General features: G+C 36.7%; 1 protein-coding gene across 1 annotated transcript; it reads left to right on the forward strand.

The window, feature by feature from the left end:
• The first annotated feature begins 3,336 nt into the window (after positions 1 to 3,336).
• LOC6562103 lies at positions 3,337 to 7,450 on the forward strand. The gene is made up of 2 exons (XM_001988754.2): positions 3,337 to 3,392; positions 3,595 to 7,450. The coding sequence occupies exon 2, from the start codon at positions 3,687 to 3,689 to the stop codon at positions 7,377 to 7,379; it is 3,693 nt and encodes a 1,230-aa protein (XP_001988790.2). The 5' UTR covers positions 3,337 to 3,392; positions 3,595 to 3,686; the 3' UTR covers positions 7,380 to 7,450.
• Positions 7,451 to 16,307: the final 8,857 nt, after the last annotated feature.

The raw sequence follows: 16,307 nt of genomic DNA on the forward strand, positions 1-16,307 counted from the left end.
AAAAAAATGTAATAATTTTTAAAAATGATTTTTGTAATGATAAAAATAAATCTTCCGCAAAGTTACATGTTTTTGACAAATTAGTTTTCAAAATAGTTTGATTTTCATGTGCTCTTTCCGGCTGATAAAGTGTAATAACTTTTGGGTTTTGTCACTTTACATTTGTAATGTAAGAAGCTTAAGGCTTTAATTACAGTTTTAGCTGGAATGCATTTATTTGAAAGATGCATTTCAAATTGATTTAATACATTTGTACATGTAATTGCTGAATAAAACGCGTTAAGTTTGTATTCTTAATGTGATGGGCCACAAGGGATTATCCAATCACTTGAACCAGAGTAGGGCTATGATTCGCTTATGAAGCAGCTTATGACAAATGCAATTCAAGTTTGCCACTTCAACTGTCTGCGTTCAATAAAATATCGCTTCAAATGTTGCACCTAAGTGCCGTGTCCTCTGCAATCATATCGTTTAAGCACACATGTGCATGATTCTAACGTATTATGGCTTGTGTAATTTTAATTGCCTGTGGATTTTAAGCAGAGTATGTAGCTAGTTAATTGAAGTGTCTAATGCTGACAGTCGAAAGCATCTTTAAGTTATCCAATAAGAAAGCGAACTTGAGTTGAAACGGAATAAATGCAGAGTGCTCGAATGAGAACGACGTTGGTTTTAATAATAATAATAATGAATAAGTAACTTTACTCTGCATTAACTAACTTAATTTAAACATAATATGTAATATGTAATATTATATGTATTTCTTTGCTTAAAAAATTCGATCTCTTTCGATTCAGCTTACAAATAGTTGGGTTATGATAAGAAAACTATAGAAAAACTTTTACAAATTATGTACATACTTATAAAGATTATATAAAGATTAATTTATATGTTTAAAAGCAAGTTTCGATTCATGATCACATAGTTGAGACTTACGTGATATCCGGTCCATATTCAGACGTGTCAGCAGAAACAGTAAATTAATAACTTGAGACTGTATGGCGCAGCACACATGGCGTATGCGTAATCAATGCAATAACCAGCTGAGATGCGGCAGCCCTGCAGTTAGCTGCACTGCATAAATTTGTGCACAATGAGTAAAACAGAGCAAGAGCTAAATCCAAAGCCACATGCCCTAGAGTCCGAGTAGCAATCATTAATTATATATATGTGGCGTATTGGGTAAGCAGAAGTTGCGTGAAATATGTTTGCTTGGGGATTCCATGATTCTGATGGTTAATACAGAGGCGAGCAAACTCAACACAATCCAATACCTAATTATGTAGATTGCTATAATTTTGCTTATGCTTCACAAAATATTAATTATGTGGTTAAAGTAATTGCTGATTTGGTTTACTAATTGAGATAGTTACCAAGAATCAAATATTTTAAGTCAACTTTTGAAATGTTTATTAGGCACTAGCAAATTGTTTAAAATTTCGTTGTGAGATTTATGTGAAATAATATTTCCGGAAATATAAATTAAGAATCTAGCTTTGCTTTTGAATAAGCTCAGTGAACTGGTCTTATTTTGCGCATAAATTGATAGACAAAATACGCAGCTTAAAATAGGTTTTTTTTTGCTTAACCTTGTAATCTATGCAAGTGTTGACGCCAAGCGATTTTTACGGACTTTCGACTAGGCATTTTCTTAACGCTGTCTACAAGTTTATAAAGTTTTCCATTTGTGTACAAAACCCCTCTCCGCTTCCCCCCACAATCTCCGTAGCAGCGACGCTTTGCAACAACCTGCTCATTAAAAAACTGAATGTGTGACATTTTGTCAGGCAGCAGTAATAAAATTACAATTGAAGCTCGACGACAAGCAAAACGCAAATGTGCTGAATCAGCACAAGGAACAAGGAACACAAGGGGAAAAACTGAGGCAAATGTCAAATCAAATTTATTGACTTTCATTGTAATGTTGGGGGTAGTTAGACGAAGGGGCTTTGCGACAATGACACTAGAATTCTAACGAATAACCCGCAGTTTCGTGTTCATTCAAATGTGCAAAGCCAATGACAGGCGGAGTACCCCTCGTGTCTGTTGCCCCACACCATCTCAACCAGTACACATAATGTGCACCTTTTCAGTCCTTTTGCACTTTTAGTGTATTTGTGCGCGATTAAAGGGCTGCTTAGCCAGAAAGAGGGAAGGACAGCTGGTGAGAAAAACACACACGAAGGGAGAGAGAGAGAGAGAGAGTGAGAAAGAGAGCATAGACAATCAGCAGGCAGCATCTAAAGTTTTCCTCACTTTTCTTAGCGAGTTTTTTTTCTGATTTTCCACAACTTAGCACAATGCCTGATGGTAGTGCTATAAAAAATCATACGCTTCCATTCATTGCAGGGGAGCATTTCAGACATTTTGTCCTCCTTTGTGCAATGTTTGACAATTATTTGCATTGTTCACTGGGTCGTTTGTTCAACATGCACATGAAGCGGTAACTACAACTTGAGTGTCTATAGATTGAGCAGTTCAGTTCAGCTTAGTTGGTTAGTTAGGTGCTAGCACTTCTTTTGTGCCGATTCTCCCATCTCTCCACCCCATGAAATGCACACACATTTTTGGTGCATGTGTGCTTAAGATAAATATGTGTATATATGAGGCACAATTATATTTACAATTTGTTCTTAAATGCAAATCAAGCCAAACGAACACATTTTTTCTAGCTTTCTAGCTGTCAAGAAGCATTGATAATTTCGCCTACACTATTGCATGCCCTGTTTTTCCTCATCTCTCTCTATCTATCTCGTTTTCTATCTTCTACTCTATTTCTTCTGTGTGTTGGGTGACAGTTTTTTAAATGCCTGTTTCCGCTTCCGTTTCCTTTACGTTTGACTTGCCGGCACGTAAATCGTGTGCCATTTCAGTGGCTGGGATTCTATTTTTTTTTTCATGCGGCGGTAAATTTTACAACAATGCATATATAATCTTTTTCACTTATCTTTGCATAGTTTCCTTTTTGCCAAGCGTCAAAACTTTTTATGGTCTGAGGTTAAAAGTGGTTTCAACGGCTGAAAGCGCTTCTCTATCTCTAAAATGAATGAATGAAACGCGTAAAAGGTTTGTGGCGACTGCAAAAAGTGCTAAGATAACGGAATTTTTAGCTGAATCCCTTAGTTTTTGAAGAATGTCGACAATCTTTTGAGCGATTTATGAGTTAATTACGATGCGAGTTTCTTATTTAAGACTCTAGGTAGATTGATCAAAGATCAATTTCAAAGCACTGCTCTGCCCTAGAGATATTCATCATAAACATAAAATTGACAATTGTATTTATATATTTATTTCTATGTACATATTTTTTAAAAATTTGACGAAAGCATTGAAATTCTTAAGTAAACTGAAATGGTTGAAATATAAGTGTACCAAGCCACTTTTTTTGAATGGTAAGTTTTGAGTTACGAACTGCACTTCAAACGCTAACTGGCAAATGTATAATCAAATGTATATCTCAATTAATATAAGGAAAGTATAAGTTAACTTAACTTATATATGTATGCAGTCAAGCAATTTACAAAGGGTCATAGCTAACAGTCAATACATCTATTGAATTTGAAATATTATATATAAAACCTATTTGTTTTTTAGGTAACCCTTTCAATCATATTACCGACATTGATGTTTTACAACGCTATTTTCTATGGTTTTAAGCTATACATCGTATATTTGACAACAGTCTGATGTCTGAGGAGCAATCGAAACAATATGAAAGCATTAATTTTTACAGATCTGACTTAAAGCTTCCCCCTCAGGAGTTTGCCTGTAGGATTCCAGAGTTTCTATGTCAATTAGCAAAGATATTGGGTTGCAAGCAGCCAAATTTGGAGCATTATATGTTGAAAACACAATTAGACAAAGATACTCATATTAAGTTTTATGACTTTCGGGAACGATTTAAGCAACAGCAACAGGACCCAGGTCAGCTGGATGAAGAGGAGAAGATGCTGCAGGAGCTGCGCTACAGGCTATTTCTGCACTTTTACAGGCTGCTGACAAAGCTGCAACTTGAAGAATCAGTTCAACAGCAATATCTAATATTGTTACATGAGCTCTTCAATGCGGAGAAGCCGAAGGAAATGCAGCTGGAAGAAATGCTCAGATATCGGGAATCATTCATTGATTGCTTAATTGTTCTAACCAAATATATAATTCATTTAAACAGCTTGATTTTGGATAATGTAATACAGAACATAGTAAAAGTAGGATTTGCCTGTGCGGAACATACATTGGCGACATTTCGCTCGGTCCTGAGAGGTTTCCGATGGGAACGTGACACTTACCAGATAACCTTTGCTCAAAAATCAGAAGAAGTTAATCGAATTATAGATATGAAAACCGCGGAAGAACAGGACCTAGTTAGTGGAAAGTGCCAGGAAAAATATACTGCAAGCTGTGTTGATCTTATGCTTGATGAAACCTATAAAAATGAATCACCGACAAATTCATCTTTAAAAGAGCCATGGGAAGAAATTTTAGAAGGGTTTTTGAAGAAAACTCTTAATATGGAATCCCCTGAAGGTACTATAAAACATAGTTCATCATCAACTATTACCAAAATGGAAACAAGTGAATCATTAGAAATGTATATGCCCAAACGAGAGCTACCTGCGGAAACTTCTAATTTGCATATTCCGAGAGTTAGTCTAATGCCAATATCCAATTTGGGAGAAGCTGTTAATATCGATGTTACTAAAGATAAACAATTGTGTACTTCTATATTTAAAAGGGGTCTGAATGAAAAATCTACTGACATAACTTTTATTGGCGATGGTTTATTCCAAACTAGCTCATTTGAAGCAGAGCTTTCAGGCAAAACTTGTGCGGTGATTTCAGCAGGGAAGAACCTGATTACTGAAAGCGACACTCCTGAAATACATCAATGGATAAATCTGCAAAATGTTATATCTAAAAACGATAGGCTTGAATTCGAAAGTATACCACCTCTGGAACTGGAAACTGACAAAACTACACTTAAAGACGATCAGCTAATAGCACTGCCTGAACTGAAAGCTGATAAACGAACGCACAAAATGATATATAAAGAATTTGATATACATTTAAAGGAAATGGAGTTTGAAAGCAGTTCACAGGAATACGATCAGCCAAAACAGATATATTCAACAGCTCTTCACCGAGTCCACATGGAGCAATCCTGTGGGAGGCCTACCACTCCCAAGTGGCAACATCAGCGACATATTATCGCAGCGTCCCGTTTCATAATACGTCTATTTAAATGCAATCCCGCCTATCAATGCTCTCCGATGGACCCCAATGCGCCCAATTTCTATGAGCAACTATTACAGTTCTATGAGATAATGGGTAATAGTTGTTCGATCTCAACAATAAATGTAACTGACATTAAACAACGCATAGAAACGATTATAAGTCGAATTAAATGGAAATCATCGTACAAAGCGGATCTATGCCTGCCAGAGATAGCCAAGCTTCAGCTACTGCAGCTGTTTACAACCGCCGAGTTACGGGAATACGAAACACTTCGTTGCCATCTCCAAGAGCGTAGAAGCCGTATTAACTTATCAAAGGAGAGTCGACAGCGGGATGCTCTGCATGCCATGTTGGGCTATGAATGTCTTCAGCTGCGTTACTCAGCATTGCGCAACACTTTAATGCTACGTTGGCCCCACTATCAGTCCACTATTAGTGAATCCTATCTACTGTTGTGCCTCGGACAAGTTGGGTATTACTACAAGCGATTGCAGCTGCATGAGCAGCGTTTGCGGCAGTTTGGCGAGATCGGCAGGGAGTTATCAATTTGTCTGCTCTCCGAGCTGCATTTGTATTTTGAATTTTGTATGCGTCAAAGGGAAGAGCAGAACCAAAGCTTATTGCATTTATTTTGGCAAACACGTGGCATTCTACATCGATTTTGTTGGCTTCTACAGCTGTGTATTGGCTTAAGTTGCCGGCAACCGCTGCTGAACTGCCTGCAACTGCAACTGAACGTGGGCAATGAGCAATACAATAAGCTGTTGGAGAGCTGGCTACTAGCTGCCACTCAGCCGCTGCTGGCAAGGATTAGCAACTGGCTGGTGAGTGGCGAGCTGTCAGACGAAGAGTTCTTTATTGTGACGCACAAGGATTCGAATCCAACGCACTATTGGCAATCACATTTCAAGCTAGTGGAAGAGCAGCTGCCACCGTTTTTAAATAGCCAACTCGCGCAACAGTTGCTCAACGCTGGCAAGTGTCAAGATTACGCTAAACAGTTTCTGGGATTACGACTTAATGCCACACTTAAGGCCGCAGAGTTGCAGCAGCAACTGAGTCAGGCCTGTGTCCAATGCTATCAGCAGCTGGAACAGCAAGCGGTTGAACAGCTCATTGGCCAGCTGGAGCGTGAGACAGCCCAGGAACTGTTCATCCATCTAAACCAATGGGTGCCGACACCACTGGAGCTGCTCAGTAAACTGCATCAATATTTGCTGCTCACAGATGTTCAGTTTGTTGGCCAGTTAATTGAATTGTTGGAGCCGGCCCTGCAACAGCCCTATGATTACTATGATACACATCAGCTGAACAACATGTTGGAGCAAGTGTTTAACGGCTGCATTGAGCCACTCTATGTGGCTGAAAGCTTCTATCCCGGCCATCATTGTTGGCAACGCTTTCTACTGCGCTGGCAGCAGCCGCCACATTGGTTGCCCCTAATAGGCCACAGTTTGGCGCAATATGAATCATGTTTTGTGTGCATCTGGCAGCTGCACTATGCGGACTATGTGCTCAATGAGCGCATCGGGCGACAACAGTTGCATTTCCATGAACGTATCAATTTCGACGACTCGAGTGATGTTCGCAGTGTAAGAGATCGCTTGGCGACATTTATTCAGCAATTACAGGACTTTATGCATAAGTTGCGCAGCTATGTATTGCACGATGTCCTGGACAGCGCTTTTCAGAGCCTGTCCTTGGGCTGCATGACAGCGAAAACTTTAGATGATCTTCTACAAATACATGGCGCATATCTCAACAGCATTTACTGTGGCATTCTTCAGGGCAAACAGTGTTTAAAGTCACAACAATATCTGGGCGAGCTCTATGAGATCATTATGCAGCTGGATGCAGTGCAGCAGAAATTTATTGCATTGCCATTCAATCAAAGCATACAAAGTCTGGAGAGTCTCCAAAACCTTCGTTGGTATTGCCAGCACACCTGCGATTCCATTGACGATCTGGCTAAACAGTTTCAACTCGGCTTGTCCAACTTTTTGCTAACCTTGTATTACACCCGGGAGCCGCAGTTCGTGGCACTGGCCAGAAGATTGGATCACCATGGCTGTTACGAGCAGAAGTATACGCAATTGCAGCAGGTGCATACGTTTCGATTTCAGCGCAAAATAATAGCCGATCATTAACTGAATTCAACCCAAGTTGCAAAGGCTTTCACAAATTGTAAACTTGGCAACTATTCGATTTTTAAGCAACTTCTTCGATGTTGTATAAAATAAGAATATATAATTTATAATATATATATTATTAATATATTTTATATATTTTTAGGTTAATTACAATACAAAAAATTAAATAAAATATTTATGACTTGTCATACAAGAAAAATTACTGTCCCTTCAAATACGTGTTTCAAAGCAAATACTAAATTATTATGATTATTTATTTTATTTCTTAAAATCCAAGATGTAATTAAAAAAAAACAGTTGTTGATTACTACAGTGCATCCGCTCTCATTACATTCAAATTTACACATTCGCTCTCTTCTCATCTCATTACTTTTTTATTCCCCAATTCGCTCGCTTGAGCAACTACAATGATCCATGTTCTCCATTCAAGTAATTCAAGCTGAACCATTTCATGCAGAGTGCTGCGTGTCCGTTTTGAGATTGACAATGGATTTGTGCAAAAAAAAAATATATATATGTATGTTGTTGGGTTTTGTGGCAGTGGAGTGTGTGCAAGATTCGGTAACGGATGGAAAGTGGCAGCAAAAAACTCAACTCTTTGGCGTTTTTGTGCACAAATTGGATTTTAATTGAAAATTAAGAATCGACTTAGCAATGTTTGGGTTGCGCAGCTGCCTTTTGTTATGCTAATTTCTGGTGTGAATACAGTTGAATACAGAATGAATAGATTCTGGCAATCGTGTACATGTACAAGTCTGCAATGTCTGCATGTGTGAGCTTGTGTGAAATAAAGTAAATAATGGATAATTACTTTTCGGCTTAAGCGTTGGTAAAATGAATTTCAAGTTTTGCTTTTCCCCGCCTTTTACTTGAGTTTCGTGTCAAATTTAATTACTTCAACAAATTTAAATTAAATCAAATTGAATCCTTTTTTTTTTGCTCATAACTTTGTGTAATTGCATAACTTAATTCAAATGCTAATATATATACATACATATATACATCTAGCTGCAAAATCTGTGCAAAAGAAATGCACAATGGAAATGCTAGCTGGCAGCTTACTCAACTCAAAAACTCTTTGTTATCTTGACAGGCGCAGCTGCTGACGTCTTCTGTCTGAGCCACATATCAGGGTGGTCGAGGATGCTGGAAGCAGTGTAAAGCAGCCTGCTGCTTCCCGAAAAGAATGCCAAGAGGAAGATAATTGAGCCAGGCATTTAATATAAGGTTTAGTTGAGTGTCTGTCCGGGTTAGGAATGTGCTTTATATTTTGGCATGTGTGCTTTAGACGGCAAAAGCAAACAAAAGACAAGTGAGTGACTTTTCACTTGCCGCTGATTAGGAAAATTAATTTCATAGAATATTGTTTTTTTTTTTCAGCGTCTTTGTGTGTGCAAAGTCATAATTATGTAAGCTGATGAAAGTGCGTGGGCTTATTCTTGAAGCAAAGGCATTTATTTTTCAGGCAAGAGCAGAGTGTGGTAATTTTTTTTAAAAAATTTTTGTTGACCCAATTTTGTCAGTTTACTGGTTTTTGTAAATTGTTGCCATTTTTTGAGACAAAAATGTTTGTGCAAAATATGTTTTAATTAGTTTAGACATGCCACTAATAAACACCAGCATGTTTAAATAACTATTGTTCAACACAAAAATTATAGACTGGCAAATACGTGTTATCAATTTTTATGACGGAAATCTTTTCGAACCAAATTCCAATTTTAGACTCCACATAAATTTTCGTGAGTTGCAAAGAGATTTTATGAATAATTTAATCAATATTAATTAGTAGTCTGCATGGCTGTTGGACAGCAATTATTATTAACAGATTATATTCAAATAATAATTTTTAAATTTGTTTATAAGTAAGACAAATATCTATTTTATTTGGAAGAACAATTAAAAATATTGTTGGACTTTGTCAACCCTATGAAAAAGTATCAAAACAATTATCGATACTTCTTTTATGGAAACAATCTATCGGGTTTTATTATCATTCAATTAATAATTTAATTTCTACTGGGAAGTCTGGTCTTCAAACTTCTACAAATCTAGGATAGGTGTTCTTTTTGTTAAATCAATGTCATCTATCCACGCTACTCCTTTATGTAAACCACATAGAAAAGTTATTTATTAATGCCGAACGCTTCCTTCTGGACTTTATGCTCTTATCTACTGAGAGCCAGCAATACTCGCACTATGCTCTATACACATCAGCATCAGCCGTCAGTAATTGTGCAATTCGAAATGAAACTATAAAATTTATTAATATGACCATGACACATGAGTGCTTGATCTGTTCGAGCCATAAATTTCAGTGCAGTTTGCTGCTTGCTGGCCGTTTAACATTTTGCCATTGTTATTGACAATTTGTTGTCAGTATATTTTTATTTTGAGAGACAGAATTTATGTGTGGGATTGTTGTCGGTAGGATTGTTGCTCTGGGAGAGTGGTCTTTATGAAATACTTCTCATTATTGTTGTGGAGCACATCGGGACAAACATATTTGAACTATTTTCATTTCAATTGCAAACTGTTGGGCGTTCAGTGGACGGCTGGGCGTAGAAATCAATTGAATTGCCATTTCACATATGAAATGGTCATTTGTCAATGAGCAGACACACACATACACAACAATTGAAGTGGGGTAGGTGGGCTGTCTGCTTGTGTGGTTGGTTGGTTACTGTGGTCAGTCAAATGGCCGCATAAATATGTCGTTCGGTATAGCCCACCACTTGTCGCTAAATTGCTGGTCGTTATTAAATTTCCGCTGCGTTGAGTTCTCATTTCCGTTTCAATGGGCAGTGCAGCTGGCGACAAAATGTGCTGCGGATGTTGCCACAGTCATAGATATCGCATGTGGACCACCATCATCTCCACTAGCTCCAGATCAACGATTCAGTTGCAGCTCTCCAGCCATAAAACATTGTTGTCCAGCAAAAAAGGGTTCGCTTTTGCGTCAACATATGTACGCCTGCTTCCCTGGGGCGTATGCATAATATTCAATTGTTATAATATATTTGTGTACAATTGCAAAATTGCAAAATATATTTTGGTAGCATGTAAGCAATTGCACACCAAATAGTTTTTAAGTGAAACAATCAAAAATCAATGTTGTAATCCAATTGAATTTTTGGATTTTTATCAAAATGAAACTAATTGAAATGTGCAAAGCACTTGTTGGGGTGATGCGAACTGACTTTTTCACTGATTTCATAACTGCTGCAGCAACTGAAAGTTGCGTCATAAATTTCAATAAAAGGCATTTTTGGAATTTGGTATTGTTTCTTGTCGGCTATGCGTGTGCTCTGCATGTGTGTGTGTGTGTGTATGGCTATTATTTACGCTTTTATTGGCATTGCGTATACGCCGAGTGACCCCGTTTAGAAGACCGTCTTTCTTTTCTTGTCTCGCTCACTTTCTCTCTTTCTATCTCTATCTCTCTTTCAACTTAACATGATGCCTTTCTGTAATTTGTTTTGCCCTTCGCTATTATTTTGTTTAATTCGCATTGTTATTGCTATTGCTGCAAAGTGCAAATTGTATACCAAAAAAAGTTTGTGTGCCATAAATTTAATCTTTTTTTTTTTGTTTAGATGACCAAACAAAAAACAGCATAAATATATGAAGTGAAGAAAAGCTGCTGGTTAGTTATACGATTTTTTATGTTGTTGTTTTCTTATATAAAAACGAACCAATATTTGCAGTGTGTTAGACTTTCTTTAGCAGATTTGTAGTGAGTTTCCCGAACAATTTCTTCCGTATCAAAGGTCATTAATATCTTTGACTAACTTTTTGAAGTTAGTAAAAATTTGAAAATTATTTGCAAACTCATTTAATTATTTGCACATTTCCTTAACTACTGTAGCTCCCAAAAGACCATAAAATTGTATTTAATTTAATGAAAATATATTACGAGTCCCCTAACTGCCACTCTGCCCTTTTGGGCCACTCGTTTTATTGTTCGCTTGCCCTTTGTGGCTGGTCAACGAAAAAAAATAAGAAAAAGACGGAATATACAAATAACGAAATTATACAGAATTATGAGCCATCTTTCAAACTCCGGCGAGATGTTAACCCTTAGTGCGTGTTTAATATTTCGCTAAGTTTTTAATAATAAAAAAAAAAAAACGACGGCTCTGGCAGCTGACGGCTGTAAAATCTAAGAAAATGCATAAAAAGCTGTTACGTAAATACATATTAAAATTGTGTCAGTTCGGGTAGCAGCTCAGCTTAACCCATTTTATGAATATTATTATGATTATTATTATTATTTTCTTGGCTAAACAAAGTATTTTAATGGTTTCCATTGTTCGCTTCGCTGACTGCCTGCCTGCCTGCCTGGCTGCCTGACTGCCAGCCTGCCAGTTGGCTAGCCTTTTATTTATGTGCCGCTAATGGACAGTGTTGAAAAACTGCAAAAACTTGCCACGCGATATTATTTATTATTATTTGCCAGCCATTGTAATATTTATTCATTTGGTTGTATTGATTTATGAGCTTTCAGCATTTAAATCAAAATCAACGCAATGTCTTTTCGTATTTTATCAATTTGATGTGCCTATTTATTATTATTTATTTTCTTTTCACTCGCTCTTCTGTGCGCAAATTTATGTTTCCACTGACCACAAGAGATTCATTTTCATTTCTATTTTGCTCCTTCTCCACACTGCCCTGCTTTCCCTTTCCCTAACAAATGCCACTTGATTAGTTGATGACACTTTGTATGTGCACAAATACATACACACGCACACACCCACACATAAGCATAAATATATTGGTTGAATACCACAAGCCGAACTGTACGGCGTAGTCCTCGGAGGAGGAGGGGACTTAAATCATGAACTAGATTTACAAAGCAGAAAGTATTTAATTTAGTTTTTTATAATTTTATTTTCACCACATATTAGTTATGGTTTTTAAAAATTATTATTACATGTTAGTATAGGTAACTTTTCTATATATATATATATCTATATAATTTTTGCCATTCATTTTTGAATTTCTCCAAGTTAAGTTGATTGCTTCTATATAAGTTGCTCCTGCTTAAGTTATTCAGCTACGCCACTGTCGAAATTAACTCAATATATATGTGTGTCAGCCTCACTTACTCTCTGAGGGTCTTGTGGCTAATTTGATAAATATGCGCGCGTTTATTCAAATCAATCAGCGTCAGTCGAAGTGGCAGAGTTGCGAAGGGGCAATTCGTGGGACTGCTTCCCACGCTATTATCTCTCCCCATTATACAGAGCCTGTCGTTATTTGCTTATCGCATATGCTACATGCGTCTATGCATCTTATGGCATATAAATTTGCCTAAGATACACAAACACACTACTGCCTTCAGAGATTTCATTAATATGCGGATAACTATAATAAGGCTCTATGGTCGTTGAGGAATACCGTGGGGACTTGCTTGCTATTCAATATGATTAAAATAAGCCTTAGCCCATGCATTAGGTTAGCTCCAAATTAATTAATATACGTATTTAAAGATGGCTCATTGTAAAAACATGATTTTGCTTGGGGTTTTAGTTTCATTTGGATTTAATTTGATTTTTCGGAATTGACGGAATTAAGTTTTTATATAATATTTCAATATCCTAATGTTTTCTCATGTGTTTTTTGTAGCTTAAGCTGGGTTTGCAAAAGTTGCGTAAGTCTATAATCCGTTAACTTCCCTTATATTCGTTTTATTTTAGTTATTCTGCTTGAGATAACTGTAGCTGGTAAAACTTTGATTCAATGCAGCCCTCTAATGCGGCAGGTAAATGAAGTACTTCATAATGGCAAGTTTATGCTGAAGGGTAGTTGTTGCCCCAAAGTTGCGTATGTTGCACAATAAAGTTCAATTAAAGCTGCGAAAAGTAAATGAAAGTTCCCTTACCCGATGAGCTCAGATTTTGGTTTATTTGCAGCTCGTGTTTGATGGGGACTTATATATAGCTGAGCGTAATGCACCAAAAACAATTCACAATATAATAATATAAAGCTGAGCAAATCCAAAATCCATTTTATGTTAAACCAATTGTCAGCTTGCATTTGACGGAGGGTGGCTGACAAAATTCAAATTGGTCAGGTAACCACTGTTTGCAGGATTTGTGGAATGTTGCACGATGCGTATACGCAATAAATTGCACAATTTCAACTGACAAAACTGTCCGCCAAGTGTAATTGTAATATTTGCCAAGTGCGAGCGCTTAGTCTAAGTTGCCATTGGACAAAATTTGGTATTTGCGAAGAGAACAAGCGTTTGGCAAATACCAAGACAGTTTTCCCCTAATCTATGCTACAATTCTTGCCATTTAAATAGATGTTTGTGTTTAAAAGTGTGTGTGTGTGTGCAGGTGGGTGAGATGCGTTGGAAATGGTTATCGAATTGACTGTTAGAGCTTTAGCGTTTTAAGTAGATAGGGTGCAAAGCATTGGCTTCTTCGTGGAAAGATAGCGGAAAGCTTAATATTATTTCGCTATATTTACTGTTGATTTAAATATTATTTTATATTCTACATAATTTCAATTAAATTCGTTGTGTTTTATATTGCAAATTATTCTCTTAATTTAATTTAAATAAGTTTCAAAATTATTTTCTAAGGCAACTTATTCAGTTCTAGCAAGTAAAAATAAATGTACATAAATTTCTTTTATTTCATTCATTTTATTTTTTTTTCAGATACATTTTTGTATATGTACACAAAGATTATTCAAACAAGCTAAAAGCATTAATTTAAAATTTCAATTTCAGTGCTGTTATTTATCGTTTTGCAAATATAATAATATTCAATGTTATTTTCATTATATGTTATTCTTCTCATATTGACGCCCTACTCAGCTCAAGTATCCATTTGCTACTCAATCGCATAGCACCCACTGTTTAGCCTTCTCAGCCTGTCCAATAAGTGTCAGATCTATTACTCGTTTATTTTGAAATCCAATCTCAAGCTCAACCCCCCCAATATAAAAACGACTCGTTGTCGCTAGGCAAATTCATTAGAAAGCAGAGCAATGAAATGCTTGATTGCAGTTCAGTAAATTAATCTCCATAGCTTTTATCCAATAAAACAAAAAGGAAAAGTTTCACATTCATTTGACATGGCGCAAATGTCAAATTATATTACGTTAATTTAGATTCTATTTAAATGTCGCGCCATTTTTCTGCCATTTTCACGCGAGGCTGTCAACACTTTTGCTGGCGGAAAATGCGAAAATTACAAATTTTTTTATATCTCTGTGTGTGCGAGTTATTTTTTATTGAGTTGGGAAAGCGGAACTTTCCGTTCACAAAGCAATTGAATTCTGCATTTATTCCATATGTTGTCTATTTTCAGGAATATTAATACTATTTGTAGTAATTATTCATAAAATATATACAGATGTTGAATTAAAAAAGAAACGCTTGACAAATTTATCGATTATAAAATGTATGTACACTGGAATTAAAAATAAAATTGTTTAAATATAATAAATATATAGTTTCTAAAAATGTTTCAGTTTTTATTGTTACAGTTGGAAATCTCTTTCCGTGTACCAATTTTATCGACCAAAAAGCTGGCCATGTTTTCAAATTAAAGTGTTTCCTGCCGAATTCATAAAGTTATAAAAAGGCAATAATGGCGGTATTATCTTATAAAAATTTTAGCTGGACATGAATACATATATAAGAATGCGTGCCTCGGTTTTATTTTCATATATCGAATAAGCAACTTTAAACCTTAAATAGAAAACTCATAAAAATGAGCAGCTCAGAGGAGCTTATACATATATATCTATATATTTCTATATCCATGTCTGTATATTTGTACATTGATATGTATTTGTTTGTGTATGTCTGAATTCGAAGTCGATTGACTCGTCAAATAACCTTCGAGTTGCTGTTGTTGTTGTAGCTGTTGCCTGGCTAATTTTCGCTAATGCAAAGAAGAGGCAGCCGCCGAAGAGAAAAACTAATAAAATTTACGTTTATCCTTGGAAAAGGCACTCGAAAATGCGCGCCTAATGCGCCGGGATGATGATGATGGCAGCTCAGCTGAAGCGCTGGCTGAGACCGACCTTAATATAGACAGCAAGCCCCAAAGACCTATAGTAGTAGCATCGGGCAGACAGCCAGACAGACTTACAGACAGACATGCCCTGGGGCTAAGTGCCATCGAGTTTCAATTCAATTTACAGCCGCCTCGTGTGCGAATGCCGAGGGTGCGAAGAAAATTCTAAAGCATATTTTTTGACTTGATTTTCCCTTCAAGGGAGACGGCGGCTCCATGCGGCGTATGAGTAATATTTTTTTCGCAAAGGGTTCTGCGCCATAAGATGCGCTGATATTGATATCAAAAAGAGGCCGTTGTATTGAATTTGGATTTGCCACCCAAAAAAAAAAAAGAAGAAAACCTGGGTTAGTTCTTTTTTCTTGCTCATTTTTCTTTTTGTGTAAATATATATATATATATGTGTTTTTTTTGCTGTTTCTCTTTATTATATCACGTTTCCAACATAAATGCGTTAAGCACAACGTGTAAAGCGGGCGCGCTCTTAGGCGCTGTGTGCGTATTTGAAATGCGCTTAAATTCATTTCTCGCTATTTTTTCGTCTCGTTTTTTTTTTTGGCCATGACAGGCATTGAATTACAAGCAAAGTCCTAAGCACACCCACACACACACACACACAGGCATGTGTGAGCTTTGGCCTAAAGCCTCTACAGCTCAGAGGACACTCTATAGAGTTTTTTTTTTGCCTTGGTAGCAATTTGATGGCATTTTGGTTCAAGTGGCTGGCGTCTATTTCATATGTATTATTTGCTCATAGCGCCAAGGGGTAATCCTTTAGTTTATATTATTAGCTTGTAATGTGCGCATAATTGAAGGGATTTGTGTGTGTTGGTTGCCAACCAAGCAGATAGACTCCTTGAAAACTCAGCAAGGTGCAAAGTCCTTT

Source organism: Drosophila grimshawi, unplaced genomic scaffold (assembly GCF_018153295.1).
Source record: "Drosophila grimshawi isolate 15287-2541.00 unplaced genomic scaffold, ASM1815329v1 contig_1377, whole genome shotgun sequence".
Lineage (NCBI taxonomy): Eukaryota > Metazoa > Arthropoda > Insecta > Diptera > Drosophilidae > Drosophila > Drosophila grimshawi.